Raw genomic sequence first — 23,011 nt, 5'->3', positions numbered from 1 at the left:
TTCCTTATTGAAAGATTTCTTGCCTCATAAAGGGCTCCAGCGACATTTCTATTTGAGTTCTGTAGACTGAAGATTCTTTGGGGGTCACCCTGGAGACACGTGCAGTGCTGTCTGTAAAATAACTCAAGGTTTGATTAATCAATATAAGGAGAATAAGCAGTTTAAGCTGGTCAATGGTTTTTTTTTTTAATTATTTATTTATTTATTTTTGGCTGTGTTGGGTCTTCGTTTCTGTGCGAGGGCTTTCTCTAGCTGTGGCAAGCGGGAGCCACTCTTCATCGCGGTGCGTGGGCCTCACTATCGCGGCCTCTCTTGTTGCGGAGCACAGGCTCCAGACACGCAGGCTCAGTAGTTGTGGCTCACGGGCCTAGTTGCTCCGCGGCCTGTGGGATCTTCCCAGACCATGGCTCGAACCCGTGTCCCCTGCATTGGCAGGCAGATTCTCAACCACTGCGCCACCAGGGAAGCCCCTGGTCAATGTTTTTTAACGTGCTTTTTCATATATATAATGAAGTATTATTCAACCTTAAAATGAAGGAGGTCCTGTCGTTTGTGACAACATGAATGAACCTAGAGGACATTGTGCTAAGTGAAATAAGCCAGATACAGAAAGACAAATACAGTATGATTCCACATACATGTGGAATCTAAAAGAGAAAGTTGAAATCATTGTAACAGAGAGTAGAATGGCAGGTAACAGAGAGTAGAATGGCGGTTACCAGAGGCTGAGGGTTGGGGGAAAGGGGAGCTATTGATGAAAAGGTACAAACTTTCAATTATAAGATGAATAAGTTCTGGAGAGATAGTTAATAATAATGTATCCTATACTTGATAGCTAGTGGGAACATGCTATAAGGCACAGGAAGCTCAGCCCGGTGCTCTGTGATGACCTAGGTGGGTGGGATGGTGGGAGGTCCAAGAGGGATGGGATATATGTATACATACAGCTGACTCACTTCGTTGTACAGCAGAAACTAACAACATTTTAAAGCAATTATACGCCAATTTTAAAAAAATATACTATAATTGAAATTTGTGGAGAGTAGATTTCAAATGTTTTCACCACAAACACAGCAAATGGGAAATAAGTGAGGTGATGAATAAGTTCATTCGTTCCACTGTGGTCATCATCTCACAATGTATAGATATATCAAAACATCACGTTGTACACCTTAAATATATACGATTTTTATTTGTCAAAAATAAAATATTTTAAATCATTAAAAAATTAGAATAGGGCTTCCCTGGTGGCGCAGTGGTTGAGAATCTGCCTGCCAATGCAGGGGACACGGGTTCGAGCCCTGGTCTGGGAAGATCCCACATTCCGCGGAGCAGCTAGGCCCGTGAGCCACAACTACTGAGCCTGCGCGTCTGGAGCCTGTGCTCCGCAACAAGAGAGGCCGCAATAGTGAGTGGCCCCCGCTTGCCACAACTGGAGAAAGCCCTCGCACAGAAACGAAGACCCAACACAGCCATAAATAAAATAAAATAAATAAATAAATAAATAAATAAGAATAAAGAATTGGCTGGGTCTGGTTTGGCTTAGTTGTGCTCCAGCGCCTAGCGCTGTGCCTGGCACTTAAGCTGGATCGGAATCCTTGGATGAACGAAGAGCTCTGGGTGGTTACACCAGAAATCAAGGAAGCAGAGGCACAGACGTGGGCATCCTATTCACCGGCACCGTTTGCCTAAGATTAAGTGTGGCGCTAAGGAATGCAGGATCTTCATACTGCTGGATTAAATCCACCCAGCTATTATTCGTATTATTATTATTACCATTTTTATCGTTAATGTGGTTACACAGTAGTACAGATGCATGGCAGGAAAAGTTGAAAATACAGATAGGCACAAAGACAAATCCCTGAAAATAAATGTTTCTAGGGTGCTTTGGCCAGGAAAAAAAAGAGCTTAACCATCTCCCTTCCATCTGCCCCTCTGCCACAGGTTTGTCTGTCGCCTCTGAGGGTCACAACGATTTCCCTCCCCAGTCCCAGGGAAGGGCTGGACTCCCCCCGCGCATTCACCACCCCCGATTCCCACCTTGGGGCCCACGCCCCGCCCACCGCAGCATGAACCGGAAACGCGCCGGGCGCTCGGCTCCTGCACTGGGCATGCGCGGGAGGAGGCGCGCGCAGGCGCAGAAGCCGCAGGAGGCGCCGATTCCAGTCCCTCCTTCCCGGCTTCCTCTGCCTTCTCCTTGCGCCCTGGGTTACGGCTGTAGGTGACCCTTTCTCCAACCCCAGGGGGCCGGTGGCAGGTGAGGACAGGGCCCGGGCTGTAGGGGGGGAGTCGTGCTGTCCCTAACCGCAGCCTCGCCGGCCCTCAGACACAGTGCCCCGGGGGTCTTCTCTCCGCGTCTCCTCCCCGGGGTGTCTTCCCCGAGGTTCTTCTCCCCGGGTCTCTCCTCTCCGGGCGTGTCTCCTCCCCAGGGTTCTCTTCCCGGGAGTTCTTCTCCCCGGGGGTCTCTCCTCTCCGAGGGTGTCTCCTCCCCGGGGTCTCGTCTCTGTCCCTCCTCCCGCCAAGCCCAGGCTGGTCCTGCCGGGTCCGCAGCGCGGGCCTTCCCTTCCGGGGGCGGCCCCCAACGCTTGGCACCGAAAGCTGGGGAGGGGTCTGCGGCCCAGGTCCCAGCTGTGGCCCTCAGTGACTTCTTGGTCCTGGTTTACTCTTCGGTAGGTGGACGTTCACAGTGACTCGCCCGACCAGACTCAGTATTGTGAGGGCAAAATGCGGTGGTTTGTGTAAAAGCATGTAAGTCTTGTAAATGTTGGCTGATTCCTTACAGGACAGCATCCAGGACAGAGCTGACTGATAAGAGTGCATATACTGGGAAGATCTGAAAACACTTTTATTGTAAAACAGCATAAGGCTCAAAGATGTGCTCTAAAATATGCCTGTTTTCCTCACCCTCATCCACAAAAGAGTTTGACCCCAATGAAACATTTCCTTGGACCTGCCATATCTCTTTATAGCTACTGGAAAACACTGTATTTAAATACTTCTTGTTTCTTTTCGTTAATTCAGAAGGTTGTACTGGGTGGCACACAGCGAGTTAGGGCCCCTGTGTGATGGGCTGGGAGAAGGGATTGAGAACTGGAAATAGGATAATATTCACCAGCCCGCACATCCTGTGATTTCAGACAGGATCTTCACCGTTCCAAGACTGTGTTACCACTCTGCTTCGTCATTAAACTTATAATTACTATGTTTATGTGCAGCTTATCACAGTTTAAAAAGTTCCTGTGCATCCGTTGCTATTTAATCTTCATTATCCCAGTTTACAGATGAGGGAAGCCGAGGCTAAAGGATTAAATCATTTTCAAAGGTCACCTTATTTAGTAGCGAAGCTAAGACTCAAGCAGTTACTCAGAGCTCTTTGTGCCTCAGGTTGCTGCTCTCAGTCACGACCTGTCTAGGAGCCTTACAAGGAGAGCAGAGGCAGAAAAACTGTGTTGGAATCCTGTCAGCATCCAGTATTGGTACTGTGGCTTTGGGCAAATCACTTGACTTTCTCTGCTGTATGATGGAGCTGATACTTTGTGAGTTGATCCTAAGGATTAAATACGATAACTCATGTAAAATGCTTGATCTGTGGTGGGTGTTCTTTACGTGGGGCTTTTATAAATATGTGCTAATTAGATTCCTACCTCATGGCATAGTTCTTTCATGGAAATACGGTTTACATTATTGCAATCTGGTAAAAGATTTGTAATTGCAGAGTCTTATGTCCAGAAAGGGAGCCTGAACAGCAGTAGTTTTCATTGTTCTTAGTGAATTTAAATCACTTGAAGTTAGTACTTTAAAAATATTTTAAGGCATTAATTAAGCTCATTGTGCAAAGAACTCAACTGGACAAAGAGAAAGTCTGATTTCTTTGCTAGCATTTTGATGCTGACATAGGCTTAAAACCATGTCTATGATTTCATAAAATTTATTAAATCAGTAGTAAGAGAAGCAAAGATTTATATCACATGCAAATCAAGAACGGATTCACGTGCTTTTCCATTTTTAGATTATGAAATGTAAAGACTGCATGTAACATACACGGAAAACATGAAGTTCAAGTGCAGACCCAACGCGTCTTCTGCCACTACTGTTGCCAGCGGCTTAGACTCTCATGTGTCCCTCCCCCATCAAACCTCCCCTTGCTGTCACTTCCAAGCTCCTCCCCAACCGAATTGGGTGTTATTATCACCTTGTTTTTGTGTTTGTATTCCTAAAATAGTATATTGTTTAATTTTCATGTTTTGAACTTTATATGGAAAATCATACTGTTTATTTTTCTACCGGTTCTGGGTGCAGAATTAGATTTGTGAGATTCAGACGTTGTTGCATTCACTATAGGATGGCTCATTCGTTTTCACTGCTGTTTAGTATTCCATTTTTGGAATATACTGCTGTGTATTTATTATGGCGCCTATGGGCAGTGGTTGTTTCCAGATTTTTTATTTTGGGGGCTTTGAAAAGGGGGCGGTATTTTGTTTGTATTTTCTGTTGTGACATTCATGGTCATAGCTTATGGTGCCCATGTGCAAGAGTTCCTCCGTGATACATAAGTAGTGGGACCATTTTTGTCTCAACCAGGGCTCTTGAGAGTGAAAAGAGGTGCTTAATTTTACTGCAACCATGGGTATAAAGTGGAATCATTCTAGAAAAATCGAGTTGTATGGCTGTTGAAGTCACAGGACACATGCTTGTGAAATGTGTATCCCTTTCACCTTGTTCAAATCTTTGTTCAAAATATTTTTCTCTTGGATCGTCTGTAATCCTATTGATTTGTAGGAATTTTTAATGTCTTGATATTATGAAGTCTGACAATATCAAGTGTAGGTGAATGTGTTGAACAAGAAGACTACACACCGCTACTAAGTGTGTAAATTGGTACAACCACTTAGTAAAGCAATTTGGCGTTATCTGATAAAGAGGTGTGTTCTCTATGAATGACCCACCGCACACGCTTAACTTTTCATAATGTCATGAAGGAGTTTTCACACGTACAGCAGGAGACATGTACAAGAATATCCATAACAGCACTGTCTGTAGATTCACAAACCTAACACCTCAAATATCCATCAACAGAAGAATAGATATTAGGCTGTGGAACCGTCACGCAATAGAGCATCGTCAGCAAAGATGAGTGAATCACAGCTTCACGCCACTTAACAGGGTTGGGTCTCACGTTAGAAGTGGGGAGGGGAAACTAAGGAAAAAACTGAGAAACCTAACATGTCTGAGGAAGCAAACGTGGAAAATTAAGGAAAAACAAGGGTGTGACAAATCTCAGAATATTAGCCCAGAAAAGGAGGGGAAGTAGGTGTTATAAACATTGTATCCACTCCATTTTAATAAAAGTTGTTTATAGAAAAGGGGCCTTCAGAAGAGTCAGGGAAAGGAGCAAGAACTTTCTAAGGTATTCTGGTGAAAGGAGTCAGAAAGCCGAGTCGGGGCTTTCACCGCTGTCCCGTTCCATAGACAGCCCTCTTTCCTGGGGCCAGTGCGGCGTGTGTGTTACAGTTACTTAGTTTCCTCTCTGTCATCTCCTTGAGAGCCAGTAACGTGGCCTTAATGTACCTGGTGTCTGAGACACAGTGGCACTCGGCGACCAATGATCCCTGACTTGCAGGGCGTCTCAGCCCAGTCCTTTGGCGGTGTTTCTAATAAATGTGTAGTTTCCATTCAGAAATTAAGGTAAACAATTTAATTTTTACTCTGGGCTGGGTAACATCTGTGTAAACAGTGTCACTAGGAAATAGGTGACATTGATTTTCTAAATTAGATTGGATTAGAAACAGGGTTACTGGAGAGAATCAATATAGTTACAGACTTAAGCATTGACTTGAAAGAGCGTTCCTCTTAGCTTTCTTCCTTTCAGAAGATGATTTCTTTAAAAACAAGAATTTTAGGTGAGTTGGTAAACGCAGAATTGCTTGTCAGAGTTTTATTCCTTGCCAAGCTGTTCTTCAGAAAGGTTGCATTCCCCTTATCAATAAGTAAGTTTCCCTAAAATTCCCCAGAACTGTCACTTCTAAAAATCTTTGCCTATTTCACAGGTCAAATTTTTTAAAATCATAGTTTTAACCTGGGTTTCTTTAATTATTGCTTAAGCAGTTGTTTCTTGCTGTAATGATCCAGTCCATGTAATGAATGGGTCTCGATAGTGATGAGTCTTCTCTTACTGCCTTGCCTTGTGAGAAGTAGTTCAAGGTCAGCTGTGCACAGTCTTTCCTAGGTCCCCCCATTTTAGTCTGTCTTTCTCTATATCTTGTAATACACACAAATTAACCTGGCAGTGATTTCTGCTTACTTTAAGAGTAGACTTTTCTCCACTTTTCCCTGCATATAAAGAAAGTATCTATGTGATTTTGCCAGTTTTGATATTCTTCACCTTTTCCTGTAATTGCATGTATTGGACCTTTTCTTATATCCTACGGTTTTTCACAGGTGTCCATTAACGTAGTAACGGGGCACCTGGCATTATCATCTGCACTGTTTTTATTCCGAGAAGGGCCCAGTTAACCAGCAGTAGTTCCTGGCATCTCCCGGGTCCCAGGCACTGTGCTGGGCGCGGGGGTACTTCAGTCCCCAGGGGCTTAGTCGGGGGGGCCTGCTTCCATTCCTGGTCAGATGAGTCCCATCGCTTCTCTGGTTCTCAGTGTCCTCATCTGTGTTTTAGGGCAGCCCATGCCTGTCTCGTCTGGCTGTTGCAAAGGTTAAACAAAGTCATTGCCGTTCCCTGGTCTTCATGCTTAGTCTTCGTGTCCTGCCTGGGGAGGACCAGGGAAAAGCCTTGCACGTTGGGGTGCGTCCACTCTGATGTTCCTGAGGCAACCCCCCATTGGAGCTGGGAAACATTACAAGTAAAGGGGCTTTCGTTCCTTTTCATTGTATTTTTGACTTATATATAGCTAATAATTATTAAGTGAATATGTAGTAAGTGGGGAATTAGTAACTGACTATGCTGGTCAAGAAACTTCTCCAAAATGTTTAACTTTGAGCCTACTTTAAAGTAATCTTGCTTTTGGATCTCAGGGTGGTCCAGGCTATAAAAGGGAAAGAGAGCTGATTTGGAATACTGTGATGAAAGTGTTGACAGAGGAAAAAGTAATCTTATCGAGAGACCAGCTGAGTATAGTTATTGTTGTTGTTGTTTTTTCTCTTTTTTATACAATTTTTGAAGGTTACAGCCCATTTACCGTTATTACAAGTATTGGCTCTGTTCCTCGTGCTGTGCAATACATCCCTGTAGCCTGTCTCATAGCCAGTGGTTTGTGCCTCTCACTCCCCCGCCTCTGTATTGCCTCTTTCCCACCCCCTGCTGGTAACGACTGGTTTGTTCTCTGTATCTATGAGTCTGCTTCTTTTTTTGTTATATTCACTTGTTTGTTGTATTTTTTAGATTCAACAAATAAGTGACATCATACAGTATTTGCCATTCTCTGACTTATTTCACTTGGCATAATGCCCTCCAAGTCCATCCATGTTGTTTCAAATAGAAAATTTTTGTTCTTTTTTATGGCTGAGTAGTATTCCATTGTGTGTACGTGTGTGTGTGTGTGTGTGTGTGTGTATGTATATACACACATACATACATACTACATCTTCTTTATCCATTCATCTGTTGAAGGACACTTAAGCTGCTTTCATATCTTCGCAGTTGTAAATAATGCTGCTATGAACATTGGGGTACATGTATCTTTTTGAATTAGTGTTCTTGTTTTTTTGAATATATACCCAGGAGTGGAATTGCTGGGTCATATGGTAGTTCTATTTTTAATTTTTTGTGAAACCTCCATACTGTTCTCCGCAGTGGCTGCACCAACTTACATTCCCACCAACAGTGCAGGAGGGTTCCCTTTTCTCCACACCCTCGCCAACATTTGTTGTGTTCTTTTTGATGATAGCCATCCTGACAGGTGTAAGGTGGTATCTCACTGTGGTTCCAATTTGCATTTCTCTGATGATTAGCGATGTTGAGCATCTTTTCATGTGCCTGTTGGCCATCTGCATTTGCTCTTTGGAAAAATGTCTATTTGGTTCTTCTGCCCATTTTTCAATTGGGTTGTTTGATTTTTTGATGTTGAGTTGTATGAACTGTTTATATATGTTGGATATTAATCCCTTATCGGTCATATCATTTGCAAATATTTGCTCCCATTCAGTTGGTTGTCTTTTCCTTTTGTCGAGGTTTCCTTTGCTGTGCAAAAACTTTTAAGTTTAGTTACTTGTTTATTTTTGCTTTTTTTCCCCCCTTGCTTTATAAGACAGATCCAAAAAAATATTGCTGCGATTTATGTCAAATAGTGTTCTGCCTGTGTTTTTCTCTAGGAGTTTTATAGTATCCAGTCTTACATTTAGGTCTTTAATCTATTTTGAGTTTATTTTTGTATATGGTGTTACTATAGGCTGAAGTGTCTTGGGAAGGCTTGAGGGCAGAGGCGGAACTTCAGCTGCGTCTTAAAGAAATGAGTAGGGTTTAAAAGGCTGAGACCTCACACCCGTTAGGATGGCTACTGTCAGAAAGACAGAAAATTAGCTAGTGCTGGTGAGGATGTGGAGAAATTGGAACCGTTGTACACTCTTGGTGGGGATGTAAAATGGTGTAACTAACGGAAGATAGTTTGGGTAGTTCTTCACAAGATTAAAAATAGAACTGCCACATGAATGATCCAGGAATCCCACTTCTGGGTTTTTACCCAAAAGAGTGGAAAGCAGGGTCTTGGAAGAGATATTTGTACACCCATGTTCACAGCAGCAGTATTCATAGTAGTCAAAAGATGGAAGTAATCTAAGTGTTCATCAACAGATAAATGGATAAACATGATACGTACATACAATGGGATATTACTCGGCCTTAAAAATAAGGAAATTCTGGGACTTCCCTGGTGGTCCAGTGGTAAAGAATCCACCTTACAATGCAAGGGACGTAGGTTTGGTCCCTGGTCAAGGAACTAAGATCCCACATGCCGTGGGGCAACTAAGCCTGCGCGCCGCAACTCCTGAGCTCCCACACCTCAACTAGAGCCTGCGTGCCACAACTACAGAGCCCATGCGCCCTGGAGCCTGTGCGCCACAACTAGAGAGAGAAAACCCACACGCCACAACTAGAGAGAAGCCCGCGCGCCGCAGTGAAGAGCCTGCACGCCGCAACTAAGACCCGACGCAGCCGAAAATACATTTAAAAAAATAATAAATCTTATTTAAAAAATAAGGAAATTCCGACATATGCAATAACATGGGTGAACCTTGAGGACATTGTGCTCAGTGAAATAAGCCAGCCACAAAAGGACAAATGCCACGTCATTCCACAAATACCATATCTAGGGTATGGTATACTACCCTAGCATAGTCAGATTCATAAAGACAGACGAGAATGGTGGTTGCCAGGGGCTGGAGGAGCAGGAGACGGGGAGTTAGTGTTTACTGTATTATTTATTTCAGTTTTGCAGGATGAGAAGAGTTCTGGAGATGGGTGGTGGTGATGGTCGCACAACAAACAATGTACTCAAAGCCACTGAACTATATACACTTAGCAATGATTTCGGTGGTAGATTTTATATAATGTGTCTTTTACCACAAAAATAAATAAATAAATGGCTGGAGAAATGGAGGCTATTGAATTTTAAACCATTTGAATATATAGCTGATAAACTGATAAACATTTTTAACAGACTTTTATTTTTTAAGGTAGTTTTAGATTCCCTGCAAAATTGAGAGGAAGGTGCAAAGACTTCTCATCTCCCTGCCGCCCCGACACAGGCAGAGCCTCCCCCATTATCCATATCCCCGCCAGATGGTGCGCTGGTTACAGCTGATGGGCCTGCGTTGACACGTCATAATCACCCGAAGTCCACAGTCTATGTTAGGTCTCACTCTGCGTGTGGTACATTCTGTGCGTTTGAACAGATGTATATAATGATGCGTATCCACCGTTACAAGGACACGAATTCACCATTTTTATAAATCAGAAAACAGTTTCAATAAGCTAAAACCATCGTAATGGTAACCGAGCTGGAGGCTGATGAGGCTGACGTGTGTTTGTCTTTGTCTCAGGCGCCCATGGAGAGTGCTGAAGGTGCCGAGCAGCACGCGCCCGAGCGGAGCGGTCCAGCCGCGGGGCCGGCCCAGAGCACGGCTCCGCGAGGGCCCCGGGAAGGCCAGGGGCAGCCCCTCTACCACGAGGAAACCATTGATCTCGGTGGAGACGGGTTCGGGTCAGAAGACTCGAATAACTTGGTGGACAAGCTCGATGAGCCCATGATGGAGAGCGTCCTCATCTCTGATTCCCCGAACAACAGCGACGATGGCGCGGGGGACCTGGGTTGTTTGCAGGATGTCGTGGAGACTGCGGAAGGCGGCGCAGATCACAGACGGGAAAGCGTCGTAGATGAAGAAGCGCTGGGCGCTCTGAGTGATGACGGTGAAAGTGACGGAGAGGACACACCTAAAGACGTCTCGGACATGACCTCTGACAGCAGAGCATCGTTGAAGGAAGACCCAGAGCAAGAGGAGGTGAAAGACCTGCCCACCTGTGAGCACGAGGGTGCAGAGGACTTGGGCCCAGGGGACGCGAGGGCGCCCGCAGCGGGGCTGGCATCAGGACTGTCCCCCCGGCAGCCGTCCCCCAAAGACGAGCCGGTGCCCATGTGCACCATCTTCAGCCAGCCGCTGCCCGCCGGCTCCCAGCCCCAGGTCCCGCGCGATGGCTTTGAGTCCCAGATGGTGAAATCGCCCAGTTTCAGCGGCGCGAGCGAAGCGGCCGCCAGGACCCCTCCTCAGGTGGTCCAGCCGAGCCCCAGCCTGAGCAAATTTTTTGGCGATACAACCAGCACTAGCTCCTTGGCCTCGGACTTCTTTGATTCCTTCACAACCTCCACCTTCATCTCCGTCAGTAACCCCAACGCCAGCCCTTCGATTCCAGAAAGCTTGTCTTCACTCGCCACTACCCCAGTGGGAGAAAACTCCCTGGGTTCTGCCGACCCTTCTTACTCCCCGGGGACAGAAAGATCGGAGTCAGGTGTTTCCACAGCTTCTCTGGAAATTCCTCAGTCTCCAAAACCGTTTTCGCAGATCCAGGCTGTGTTTGCCGGGAGCGAGGACCCCTTTGCCACCGCCCTGAGCATGAGCGAGATGGACCGGAGAAATGACGCCTGGCTTCCCGGGGAGGCGACCAGGAACGTGCTGATTTCAGTCACCACCCAGCAGTACAGCACGGTGTTCGTGGACAAGGAGGGCCTCACCATGCCGGGCCTCAAGTTCGACAACATCCAGGTGAGAGCAGAGGGGCTTCGGAGCGAACGCGGGCCGGTGGGTGCTTCTCAGCGAAACTGGTGATTCTGTGTCCACAGCTCATTCCTTTTCATCTGTTTCTGTTTCATGTATGTACCTGTGTAGAAAACCTTTCGAGGATTGAAAAACCCTTATTTTTCAGCAGTTCCAAAGATTCTGATTGTGAGAATCTTTGTTATGATGTCACTAGGTAATTTGGAACCCTGCTGATTTCTCTGACATAATGTGGTTTAGGTACTAATCAGAGTCTTAGAAATAAGTACCAACAAGGTATTTGCGTCACAATTCTCTGAAGTAGTTCTAAACTTTGTGTGGTCACTTTATTTATGACATTTGAGCTCTAGTAAATGATAAATCCCCGTTCCTTTTTTTAGATATGGAAAACTATATCTGCATTATGTATAGTGTGCTTGATGTAGAAAGAGTTCTTATAGATTCAGTAAAAAAAAAAAAAAAAAAAGAATGGCCCCTCAAAATAATAAATCATAAAAATATATAAATTTTACATACAGTAAATACCAATATTAAAAAGTTCAATCTTACCAGTAATCAAAGGTGATAAAGTTATTTTCATTTTCTGTTGTCTAAGTTATTTATAATTATTCCATGTTTGTTAGAATGTGAGAAAATAGCCTGCTTAAGCAGCCCTGGTGGGACTGATAATTTGGTACAAACTTTCTTAAGTAAAGTTGTAAAACGCACGTCCAAATGTGCATATCCTTTGACCCAGAAATCCCATCCTTAGGAATTATTTGTAAGGAAATAATCTCACTGATGTACAAATACCCAGCTTTTGGGCTGCCCCTCAGAGTGAGGTTTATCATTGCAAAGAACCTGAAACCATCTGAAAGTCCATTATCAGAAGGCTGGTTGAATACATTTGACACATCTTGTTTTTTCAGTGGAATATTTACTTAGGTATTAAAAATGATGTTATATTGAAATAAATATTTTTATCGTGAAAAAAAGAAAAAATAAAAATGATGTTCTAGCAAAATACTTAATGAGGTTCGTGTTTTATAAGATGGCATGCAGCCTGCCTTACGTGATACTGTTTTTGTAGGTATGTGTGTACGTCCACGTGAGGTAGCTCAGTCGCATGTCACGTGTAGTTTGTCCCGCCCGGGTTGCAGGTGGGATCAGCAGTGTCTGTGCCACACGAGGTCCTGCGTGGTCTCTCCTCTGGGAGCTGAAGGAGGACCCTGCGGTCCCGGGGGAAGGAGTCCCCCTTCCCACACACTCGGCAGGGCCAGAAAGCCCAGTGCAGGCAGTGAGGCCGAATCCCGTAAGAAGTAGAGTGGCTGCTGGAGAAGTGAGGCCAGTTGGCTGTTTTTCTCCGTAACTGGAGTGGAAGCCTGCAGGCTCCAGATATTTTGCACGTCCGTCTCTACAGCGTATTTGCTCACTAAGCGCATCTTCCTCGTGGGCTTGCTGCCCACCAGGCACTGTCCTCAGCCCCCTTCTCCACCCTCTCAAGCAGAATGTACTGAACGTGAATTTACCTTCACAGGGTCTTTTCAGTGAATCACAGTTATGGACTCTGATTTCAGGGATATTTGATGTTCAGGATTTGATGACTTAACCCAGTGGTTCCCAACAGGGTGCTGAGGCCCAGGGCTCCTAGGGTGCATTTAGAACCATGTAGAGGTATCTCACTGTGGTCGCCTAAAGGGCTGGGCTGAGCGCGTGAGCTTCCGTGGACAGGGCCGGGGGTGCTGAATGCCCCGGGGTGGCTGGGTGGTCTCCTGCAGTGAAGCGTGTCGGTCATTCTTGAGTTGGGGAACACAAAGTGCTGATGTTCGTTGCTAGTTTAACCCAGATTGAATCAGGCATGAAGCCCCTTTCTACCAGTGAGAAGCACGGGTTCTGTGATAGCTCCTCTGCAGCTTTGAAGCTTCCAGGTGGCTAATTGTGAAATAAGCAGGGCACTGGGTGAATCAGCCAGGGTCAGGGCGCCCACTGCATGGGCAGGACCCACACTAGCGGCCAGCCAGGAGACAGCGTGTTTCCTTTCTGCTTCCTTTAAATCCTAAGGCAATGTCTTCTGTACTTCTTATAATTCAAAGTGATTGTTTTGGAAACCTCATGGTAAACTGAAATATGAATTAAGAATAGCTCCTAAAATGTCTTTGACTTTTCCATAGAACAAATGTGCTGGTTGTTTCTTCACGTGTGTCTCTTCAGTTGTATATTATCCTTCAAAGAACTTTTCATTCCCAGGATAGAAAAGAAAAACTGTGTGGTTTACCTTGGAAATGCTGCGTGTATTTGCCAGAGGACTTAAGATCGGGGTAGAACACATCTATTAACTCACTGTGCACGCCAAGCTTGTAAGAGGTCAACCAAGCATTTGTTGGATTTACCTGTTCACAAGTTTCTCCCTGTGCCACTGTCACCGTTGCAGCATTGTTCTAAGTCAGCTTTCTAAAACACCTCGAAATTTTTCCAAATTGCTCACCTCTTGGTGCCTAATTAAAAATTCCTTCCTATGGGATAAAATTTGGGGGGAAAACTGTTAAATTGTTTCCTTATGAAGTGACTTCTATAGCAGTCTGAGTTAAGTTAGAGGCCATGAAGGTGAGCGTGTAACACTTCATCCAACCACATAGCATCGAAAGAGGAATGTCGGCATTTTTAACTAATTAGAGCCTTAGATGGCCTGTGTGCTTAAAGAGAGAAATGGAAAGTTTGTGGGGAAATGATCTTTCAGAAATTTTCACAACCAGTGAAGAATGGAAGTTAGAGAATATTTGTATGAAGCCTGTTCAGTAAAGAGAGAGAGAGAGGGAGTAAAGGAGGGAGAGGGAGAGAGACAGAAGAGATAAGTAAACTAGAAGCAGCAGAATGTCAGTGGTAAAGGTAGTAAGATCGTGAAGGGAAGATAGTAGGGTGGGGACTCAGAATGCTGTGGCCTTGCTGGTGGATCTGGAAACCCAACATCCAGACTTGAGACTGGGCCTTTCCACCACCCTGTCTGATTCTGTTCCCTGATTCTTTCCTTCCCCTGGCCCTTCCTGCAATTTGGATTTGACGGGAATCCCATCAGGGAGGCCCACAGTTTGTGAAAACCCCTTTCCCGGGCCATGCTAAGTCCCTGTGTTGGAAACCTGCGGATGGCCGAAGATGTACCTGTTCCTGCAGGTCTGCTAGCTACGAATTCTCTCGCCTTTGAGTCTGAAGAAATTTCATCTTCACTATCAAAGCTCTTTTTGCTGGAAATGCAGTGTGTTTACAACACATAGACTTGGAGGTTGACTCAGCTTTATTCCTTTCAGCACTTTGAAGGTGTCCTTCCATGGTCTTCCAGTTGGTATCGTTGCTGATGTGAAGTCTGTAGTAATTTTTATCTTTGCCCTTCTGTACCTAGTGTATATGTTTTCCTCTGGTTGGTTTTAAGATTTTATCATTGGTTTTCAACAGTTTGATTCTGATGTGCCTTCCCATGGTTTTCTTTTATGTTTGTCTTACTTAGGTTTCATTCACCCTGTTGGATCTGTGGCTTTATTATTTTCACCAATTTTAACATTTTTGGTCATTACTTCTTCAGTTAGCTCTTCTGTTTTTCACTCTCTCTCCTCTACTTCTGGGAACTCCAGTTTCACATATTACTCGATACTACTAATGAGGTCATTAAGGATCTGTCTTTGTTTTTGTTTTCAATCATTTTTCTCTTTGTACTTAAGTTTGGGATTCTGTCATTCTGTCCTTCAGTTTGTCCATCTTTCCTTCTGCACTTTGTAGTTTGCAGCTGATGCTAGTCAGTAAATTTTTCGTATTTTTTGTCTCTATAATTTCCATTTAGTTCCTTTCTATATAGTTTTCTCTCCTCGTTCTGTGCAAGTTTTACTTTAGATCTTTGAGCACATTTATTATAGCTCTTGCACAGTTCTATTCTGAAAATTCCATCAGTTCTGTAATTTCAGAGTCTATTTGTATTTACTTTTTCTTTTGGTCATGAGTCACGTGTGCCTGCGTTTTCACATGTCTAGTTATTTTTTATTAGAGGGTGGATATTGTGGATTTCCTAATGTTGAGTGTCTATATTTTGTCATCTTCCTTCAAAAAGACTTGTATTTTGTTCTGGCCAGCAGATGTATTTGATCCTTTTCAGGTTTATTTTTTAGCTTCTTAGGGTGAGTTTAGAGTAGCGTGTGTACTTGGGTGACCTTTCTGACGCCTGTACCGAGTGCCTGTGTGTCCGAGAGCGCTCTGCATGGTTGGCCTGGACTGGACGTCTCAGCCCCAAGTGACCTCACAGCTGCCCTGTCCCTGCGCCCCGTCCCCAGAGCATCCACCCTGCGCACGCACCATTCACCGCTCAGCGGTACCCTCGAGGGCCCATGCGGGTTTCCAGCCCTGCTCTTTGTACAGTTCCGTCCTGTCTGGTGCTCTGACTGCCAGGTCCAGCCAGCTGCCCTCCAGCTCCCAGCCAGTCCCCGCTCGGCGAGTTCCCCGTGCTCGGTGTGCCCCCCGCACCACTGTGGTCTACAACTGCCTTTGGGTTCAGGAGCTCAACTCCTCTTCTCCCTTGTCTCAGATCACATCCTTCTCTGTGTCGGAAGACACTTGTTGTGTGTGTTTTCCGTGTTCTAGTTGTTTACGTTAGGACGATAAGCCCAGGCTGGGTCACTCTGTAATGGACAGAAGCAGACGTTGCTGCCGCTGCGTTTGTTCGCCGCATTCGCAGGTGGGCCTGGCTCCCCTTTCTTAGATTCCTGATGTGAAGGGTGCTGACCTACGCTGAACATGTGTGTGAGATGGGGAAGGTCTGGAGTGGCCGGAGCAAGCCGTTTGTAACCGTCCTAAAGCTGACGTGTCAGTGAACGGCTTCCCTTAAATACCGATTTGTTTAGGGCCCCCTGCGAAAGGGGTTTAGATTGTTTTTGTTTTTACAGCTTAACTAAGATGCAGTTCACATGCCATGTAATTTACACATCTAAGGTACAGTTCAGTGGGTTTAGCATTTCTGACAGTTGTGCAGCCATCACCACAGTCAGTTTGTGGAACGTTTTCATCACCCCAGAAGGAAGCCCCATCCCTTCACCCCACCCCAGCTCCAGGCAACCACTGACCTGCTGGCCATCTCCCTGGATCCTCCTCTTCTGGACACTTCATACAAATGAATCACACGACATGTGGTCTGTCATGACTGGCTTCTTTCATTGAAACGTGTTCAGGAGTCATCCGAATTGCAGCATGTGTCAGTGCGTCATTCCTTTCTGTTGTCAACTGCGGTTGACCTTGAACAGCGCGGTCTGAGCTGTGCGGGTCCACTGACCGCTGGGTTACATAGTAAACGTGTGGTTAGCGTTTTGAGGCACATCCAAGCTGTCTTCCAAAACGGCTGCACCGTCTTACATTCCACCAGCGACGTATGCGGGTTCCAAGGTCTCCACAGCCTCGAGTTTGGAGTTTGTTTTGTGTTTGTTTGTTGGGATGTCGTCTTTTCGGGTGGCGTCACTCCCTCCGGACTAGGAGGACAGAGCCCTCCCGGGAGGCACAGCCACGTTTCTCGGTGGTGCCCGGGCGGAGCGCCGGGCGAGGCTGGGCCGCTGTCCTTTCAGCACCACTGTCAGGCTTCCAGACAGTAAAGCCCAAAGCCCGTGCTCTGGGAGTCAGCTGCTCTGGGTTCTGCTTTGACTTCATCCATTAAAACTTAGACGGCACTGCTGAAGCCGTTCCCACACTGCAGGAGGGGAGGCCCTCTGCAAGCTGAGATCCGGCACCTGACTCGGTCACGCTCAGTCTCCCCACGCTCCCCTGCCCTGGGTGCCCTCCCCTGAAGGTTTGCTGATTGGAAGGGGTCCCTGGGGTTCTAGGTGGATCCCACCCCGCATAGCTCACGAGACATCCTGGGGAGGAAGCTTGCTCCCCTCGCTCCAGTGAGCACGGAGGGTCTGCGGCAAAGGCGCTGTGAGCCCCTGTCAGAACTGCCTTCAGCTGAGTGACACGGAGAGAGCCGGTCCATGTTAGGGCGTTTTGTCGCGTCTTTGGGCTTTCAGGGGTGAGATGTTTGTCAGTTTTACATATGCTCATGTCTCAGGAACTTCCCTGCTAACTCAGGTGTTAACTAACAGAGAATTTTAAAGGGCAGGAGATTTTCGCAGTGTGGTCTTATTAACTTAGAAGGTTGCAAGGATGGAGAAGTTAGATGGGTCTTCCCTCGGCGGCATTAAGATGTGATTTTGCCCTTTCCTGGTTCGCAGTTCCTCTGGCTCAGATAAAGCTCCTCGTCTGATAGGAGTTACATTTGTACAAAGCTTTATGGAGCCAGATGGCTGAGTTCTTTTTATTCCGCCCTTTAATTATCCCTCCTAGATCAGTTAGCCACTTCTGTGGTTCCCTCATCTGAAGTATTTCACCTTACCCTCTGAAAGCAAAAAAATCATAGAACTGCAGCTTCTAGATCTCTGCCCCTGTGTAAGACGTGCGGCTTGGTCTCTGAGCACCTGGGCCTCCGTCCTGGCTCCTCCCAGGTTTCTCCTGGGTCACTTGGCCATGGATTATCCCTCTTGCCCTGGCCTCGCCCATCTGTCCTCCCGTACGGTCACTCGGCCCAGGTGCAGGCGGGTCTAACCCGAGGCTGGGGCTGAGAGAGCCCCTGTGTGGAGGCTGACGGGGGCCTTTCCGGAGCAGCCGGCTTCCCGAGCGGAGGGCCCGACAGAGGGAGGGACCCCTGCTCTCCTTGGGCTCGGGAGAGACGCAGCCCTGGCCGGAAGGCAGTGCCCTGGGCCACCACTAAGTACTCTAGCCAGGCCCTAGGGGCTCCCGGGGGCCCGGGCCGGCCGGCAGCTTGGCGGGATGCGGGCACAGGGCGCTCAGGCCTGCCCGCCCCAGCCTGGGCCCCACCGTGCACGCTGCTTCTCCCAGGGGCGGTGTCGCTCACGCCCCCCACGCCCCGCGCCTCCGGCCCCCCGCCGGGCTTGGTGTGCCCCTTACATAAGCCTGGTACAGGCGCTGGTGATTCACTGCTCTCTCTCCAAAAGAAAGAGCCATTCTAAACTGCACATTTTATTAAAGATCGTGATACCTTAGCGTCTGGTTTATTGAAGTTTGACTGTACTATAACCACATTTTGACCTCCATACACCGATGGAGAAAAAGGAAATTTTGGTTAGCTACGGGTTCTGGTTAGCTGAGTTTAATTAACATTTTATTGTCCTGACACGTTTTTCTTATATTCTTTCAAGGGAGATGCAGTTAAAGACTTAATGCTTCGCTTCCTGGGTGAAAAAGCTGCAGCAAAGAGACAGGTCTTAAACGCCAACTCGGTAGAACAGTCTTTTGTTGGATTGAAACAGCTCATTGTAAGTAACAATGTATTTGATTTTCTGTGTTTTTTTTTTTTTTTGATAAGTCCTGCTTCCCTTCATAATATTTTCCCTCGAGTTAATTACTTTGAGTATTTTATCCTAAGCCCTTGCACATAAATAGAATTTTGTTGGATCAGATAACCAGTCCTGTGCAGCAGAGAGCATCACGTTAACGTACTATTTATTTTTTAAGTCCAGTTTTTAAAAAGCATTATTTCAAATGATCAAATTACTTGAAGCAGTATATACTTTGATTAAATATGCTTCATCAAAAATAACTAGAGTGAAATAATTTTATGTTGATTTTCTTAAAATACTGTTTTCTCCACTTGGCATAGAAGGTTTATTATTTTTTTTTTTTTTTTTGGTTGGGGCATTTAATCCATTCACGTTTAAGGTAATTGTCGATATGTATGTTCCTATGACCATTTTCTTAATTGTTTTGGGTTTGTTTTTGTAGGTCCTTTTCTTCTCTTGTGTTTCCCACTTAGAGAAGTTCCTTTAGCATTTGTTGTAGAGCTGGTTTGGTGGTGCTGAATTCTCTTAGCTTTTGCTTGTCTGTAAAGCTTTTGATTTCTCCATCAAATCTAAATGAGATCCTTGCCGGGTAGAGTAATCTTGGTTGTAGGTTCTTTCCTTTCATCACTTTAAGTATATCATGCCACTCCCTTCTGGCTTGCAGAGTTTCTGCTGAGAAATCAGCTGTTAACCTTATGGGAGTTCCCTTGTATGTTATTTGTCGTTTTTCCCTTGCTGCTTTCAATAATTTTTCTTTGTCTTTAATTTTTGCCACTTTGATTACTATGTGTCTCGGCGTGTTTCTCCTTGGGTTTATTCTGTATGGGACTCTCTGCGCTTCCTGGACTTGGGTGGCTATTTCCTTTCCCATGTTAGGGAAGTTTTCGACTATAATCTCTTCAAATATTTTCTCTGGTCCTTTCTTTCTCTCTTCTCCTTCTGGGACCCCTATAATGCGAATGTTGTTGTGTTTAATGTTGTCCCAGAGGTCTCTTAGGCTGTCTTCATTTCTTTTCATTCTTTTTTCTTTAGTCTGTTCCGCAGCAGTGAATTCCACCATTCTGTCTTCCAGGTCACTTATCCGTTCTTCTGCCTCAGTTATTCTGCTACTGATTCCTTCTAGTGTAGTTTTCATTTCAGTTATTGTATTGGTCATCTCTCTTTGTTTGTTCTTTAATTCTTCTAGGTCTTTGTTAATCATTTCTTGCATCTTCTCAATCTTTGCCTCCATTCTTATTCCAAGGTCCTGGATCATCTTCACTATCATTATTCTGAATTCTTTTTCTGGAAGGTTGCCTATCTCCACTTCATTTAGTTGTTTTTCTGGGGTTTTTTCTTGTTCCTTCATCTGGTACATAGCCCTCTGCCTTTTCATCTTCTCTATCTTTCTGTAACTCTAGAAGGTTTATTATTAAATGAGTGGATTCCCCAGAAATGCACACAAAAGCCTTTCTTTATTCATTAACAGGAGTAAGTGCAAACACCAGACAGAGACGCTCTTCTGAAATAGGAAACTCTGACTGCAGGCATTTTAAGCTGGGCGGGGCAGATGCTTCTGGTGGCCTGTGAGCCACTGGAAACTGTCTGCCCCACAGCGTCTTTTGTGATGTTACAAAAGCTTGTGTCCTCAAAAAGGTCAGTAAGAAACACTTGCTTAAAGAAAAGAGAGAGAGAGAGACCTAAAAAAAACAAAAGAAGAAGAAAGAAACACTTGCTTAGGCGGTTTGCTGACATTTTCACGTTGAAACCAATTAAAGTTTAGTTTTTAGTAAATGTAAATCAAATGTTTCATTGAGTTTCTTTCACTGAAGTGATTCTAGACTTATTCCCATGAATGAGAAGCTTTGGGAAGGAAAGATGTGGAGATATTCTATTTTTAAAAGGGAGAGGGAACAGCTAACCTTTAAGTGTCTGTATGCATTATCGTTTGTTAATGAAGTTACAGGTCTTAGAAGGTAACTGTGTCCACGGCCACGTGAATCTGGTGGAATGAACAGGTCTCCCTTGTGGAGTGGGCCGCTGTCGTTCCCTTTACTTGGCCAGTGTCGTGAGCAGTCGGCCGTACCCAAAGTCGTACCCAAAGTGTGAGTTGTAATGATAACGCTTAGAGAGGACACGGAGCCACACGCAGTCGGTGTCATTAATTCTCAGGCCATCTTTTTACCTCCTTTGATTATTCCTGCTGTTAATAAATGTATGTGGTGGTTTGATTGTTTTTCATACATTGAAAATACTTGAGGCCAGTAGAAATTTTATTAACAGTCCTAACAAGGAGACCTGTTTAAGGTGGGAAATGTATTCATAAAAAGACCATTACCTTGCCCTGGCATTTTAATTATGCCCTAAAATAATTGCTCTCGTCTTTAAGACTAGGAAAGAGTTTCTCAGTGTATTTTCCTAAGTAATGTCAGAGTATTCTAAGATTGTAATTTACAGGGAAATGAACGTCACAGCCTCTGGAGAAAGATGTTTTAATTACTTCAGTGGTGTCATATGTGGCGTTAATGATTTCCTTTAAGTCGTAGGTGGGGAAAAGTTATGTACGTACTATCAGTTACTTGAGTGATTTTTTTTTTTTAAACTATTTGTTGTCTGTAATTCAAATGTAATTAGGCATTCTGTTTTTTTTTTTTTTTTAATTTTATTTATTTATTTATTTTTGGCTGTGTTGGGCCTTCGTTTCTGTGCAAGGGCTTTCTCTAGTTGCGGCAAGCGGGGGCCACTCTTCATCGCGGTGCGCGGGCCTCTCACTATCGCAGGCTCTCTTGTTGCGGAGCACAAGCTCCAGACGCGCAGGCGCAGTAGTTGTGGCTCACGGGCCTAGTTGCTCCGTGGCATGTGGGATCCTCCCAGACCAGGGCTCGAACCCGTGTCCCCTGCATTGGCAGGCAGACTCTCAACCACTGCGCCACCAGGGAAGCCCTTGAGTGATTTTTATTGGACTATTTTTCTCATTTGGAAGTTGTGGAATGCCTATGTTCAGTTTCTCAAATAGAGTCTATATCTTACTTCCTAGTTTAAAAAAGGTCGTATTTATTTAAGCTTAGATCTTTTCCCCATATTTAAATACCTTCATTATCAGAGTTCTACATGTCATATACAATAATTATGAGATTTTTAAGATTTTCTCCACAGCACTTAAAGATTAACATGGTATATTTAAATTCTAATTTTAAAAGCAATTTTTTTACCAAAACATTTCTGACATCTACTATTGAAAATGGAGGAGGACCACCAAGAATGGGAACTAGAGGTGGAAAACAGTGAGATAGAAATAGCGCAAGACACTCTGGAGAAATCCGTAATTATCATCAAGCAGCAGGCGGCCTGTAATCACAGGCCCCGGCTCGCGCGGTTGCGGAGCTGAGGTCCCGCTGTCCTGAAGGAAGGGGGCGCCGGGCGTTAGAGCCAATGCTGTGTGGTCGCCCCCGCCTGTCCTCGGGTCTCCTTCATCCCCTCCTGCACACCTGCTACCTGGCTCGCCCGTCGGCCACCCAGAGCTGTGCAGGGAGATGGGGAGGAGCGGGCAGAGGCCAGCCCTGTCTCCTGCAGCCTTTTTCTGGGAACAGAGAGACACACACACAGTGCACAGAGACCCTGGCCCTGCCGGCTCTACCTCACCTCTCAGGCAAGTCCGGAGAGCGAAGGAGCATCAGAAAGCCGAAGGCAGTGCTCACTCTTTCGATGCTGGAGAAGTAACCCCCGCCTCCCGGCATCCAGCGCGCGTGTCTGTGCGTACGCGCACACGCACGCACGTACACGTGTGCACACGCATGCACACACGCGCACGCTTGACGTGTGGGATAGAGGCGACATCCGCCCTGCATGCTCACTGGAAACACACAAGGACAAGCGCTGGAAAGAGTGAAAGTGCAGCAGGAGCCGCTTGCCCACCACAGCAGCGGGACGGAGGCCAGGGGCGGTCCCCACACCGAGGGGCCGTGCAGGATTGGCACGGGGGACGCGTGTGGGAAGAGCCGCGTGGCAGGTTATTGGGGAAAGAGCGGAATGAACTGACGGATGAAGGGCGTGGCATTAACTGGATGTTCAAGTGGGAAAATAAAAAGACCGCTGCTTCTAAGCACACCCAGAAGGGAATTCCAAGTGAAGTAATTTCAAAAAACAGAAGAGACTCTTAGTGACTCAGGCCAGAGAAGCACTTCTTAACAAGACACAAAAAACTAAACCTTCCAGGAAATATCGATAAGCTGACTACTCTGAAATTTAAAACTGTGTTTAACAAAAACACCATAAAGAGCATTAAAAAATGAGAGAAGATGTTTGAAATATACATCAAGACCTTCGTCTAATTTATAAGAAACAGATACAGCCCGATAGAAAAACAGGCGAAAGATATGAAGATGCAGTTCATGGAAACCAAACAGCCACTAAGCATG

The 23,011-nt window shown here is 45.5% G+C and overlaps 1 protein-coding gene across 7 annotated transcripts in view; it reads left to right on the top strand.

Annotated features, from left to right (window-relative positions):
* The first annotated feature begins 2,150 nt into the window (after positions 1-2,150).
* Positions 2,151-23,011, top strand: part of TRAPPC12 (trafficking protein particle complex subunit 12) — a 65,612-nt gene continuing 44,751 nt past the window's right edge. For 5 of the 7 annotated variants that reach the window (XR_009506379.1, XM_059942301.1, XM_059942298.1 and 2 more), the window contains exons 1-3: positions 2,151-2,257; positions 10,048-11,265; positions 18,474-18,590. Coding sequence is in view for 6 of the 7 variants with exons in the window: in XM_059942301.1 (XP_059798284.1) it covers positions 10,054-11,265; positions 18,474-18,590 (1,329 nt within the window). In the remaining variant the exon portion in view is untranslated. The other 2 variants (XM_059942296.1, XM_059942300.1) reach the window with 2 other exon arrangements.

This window comes from Balaenoptera ricei, chromosome 13, assembly GCF_028023285.1.
Source record: "Balaenoptera ricei isolate mBalRic1 chromosome 13, mBalRic1.hap2, whole genome shotgun sequence".
Classification (NCBI taxonomy): Eukaryota; Metazoa; Chordata; class Mammalia; order Artiodactyla; family Balaenopteridae; genus Balaenoptera; species Balaenoptera ricei.
This window is presented reverse-complemented; position numbering and strand designations above follow the sequence as displayed.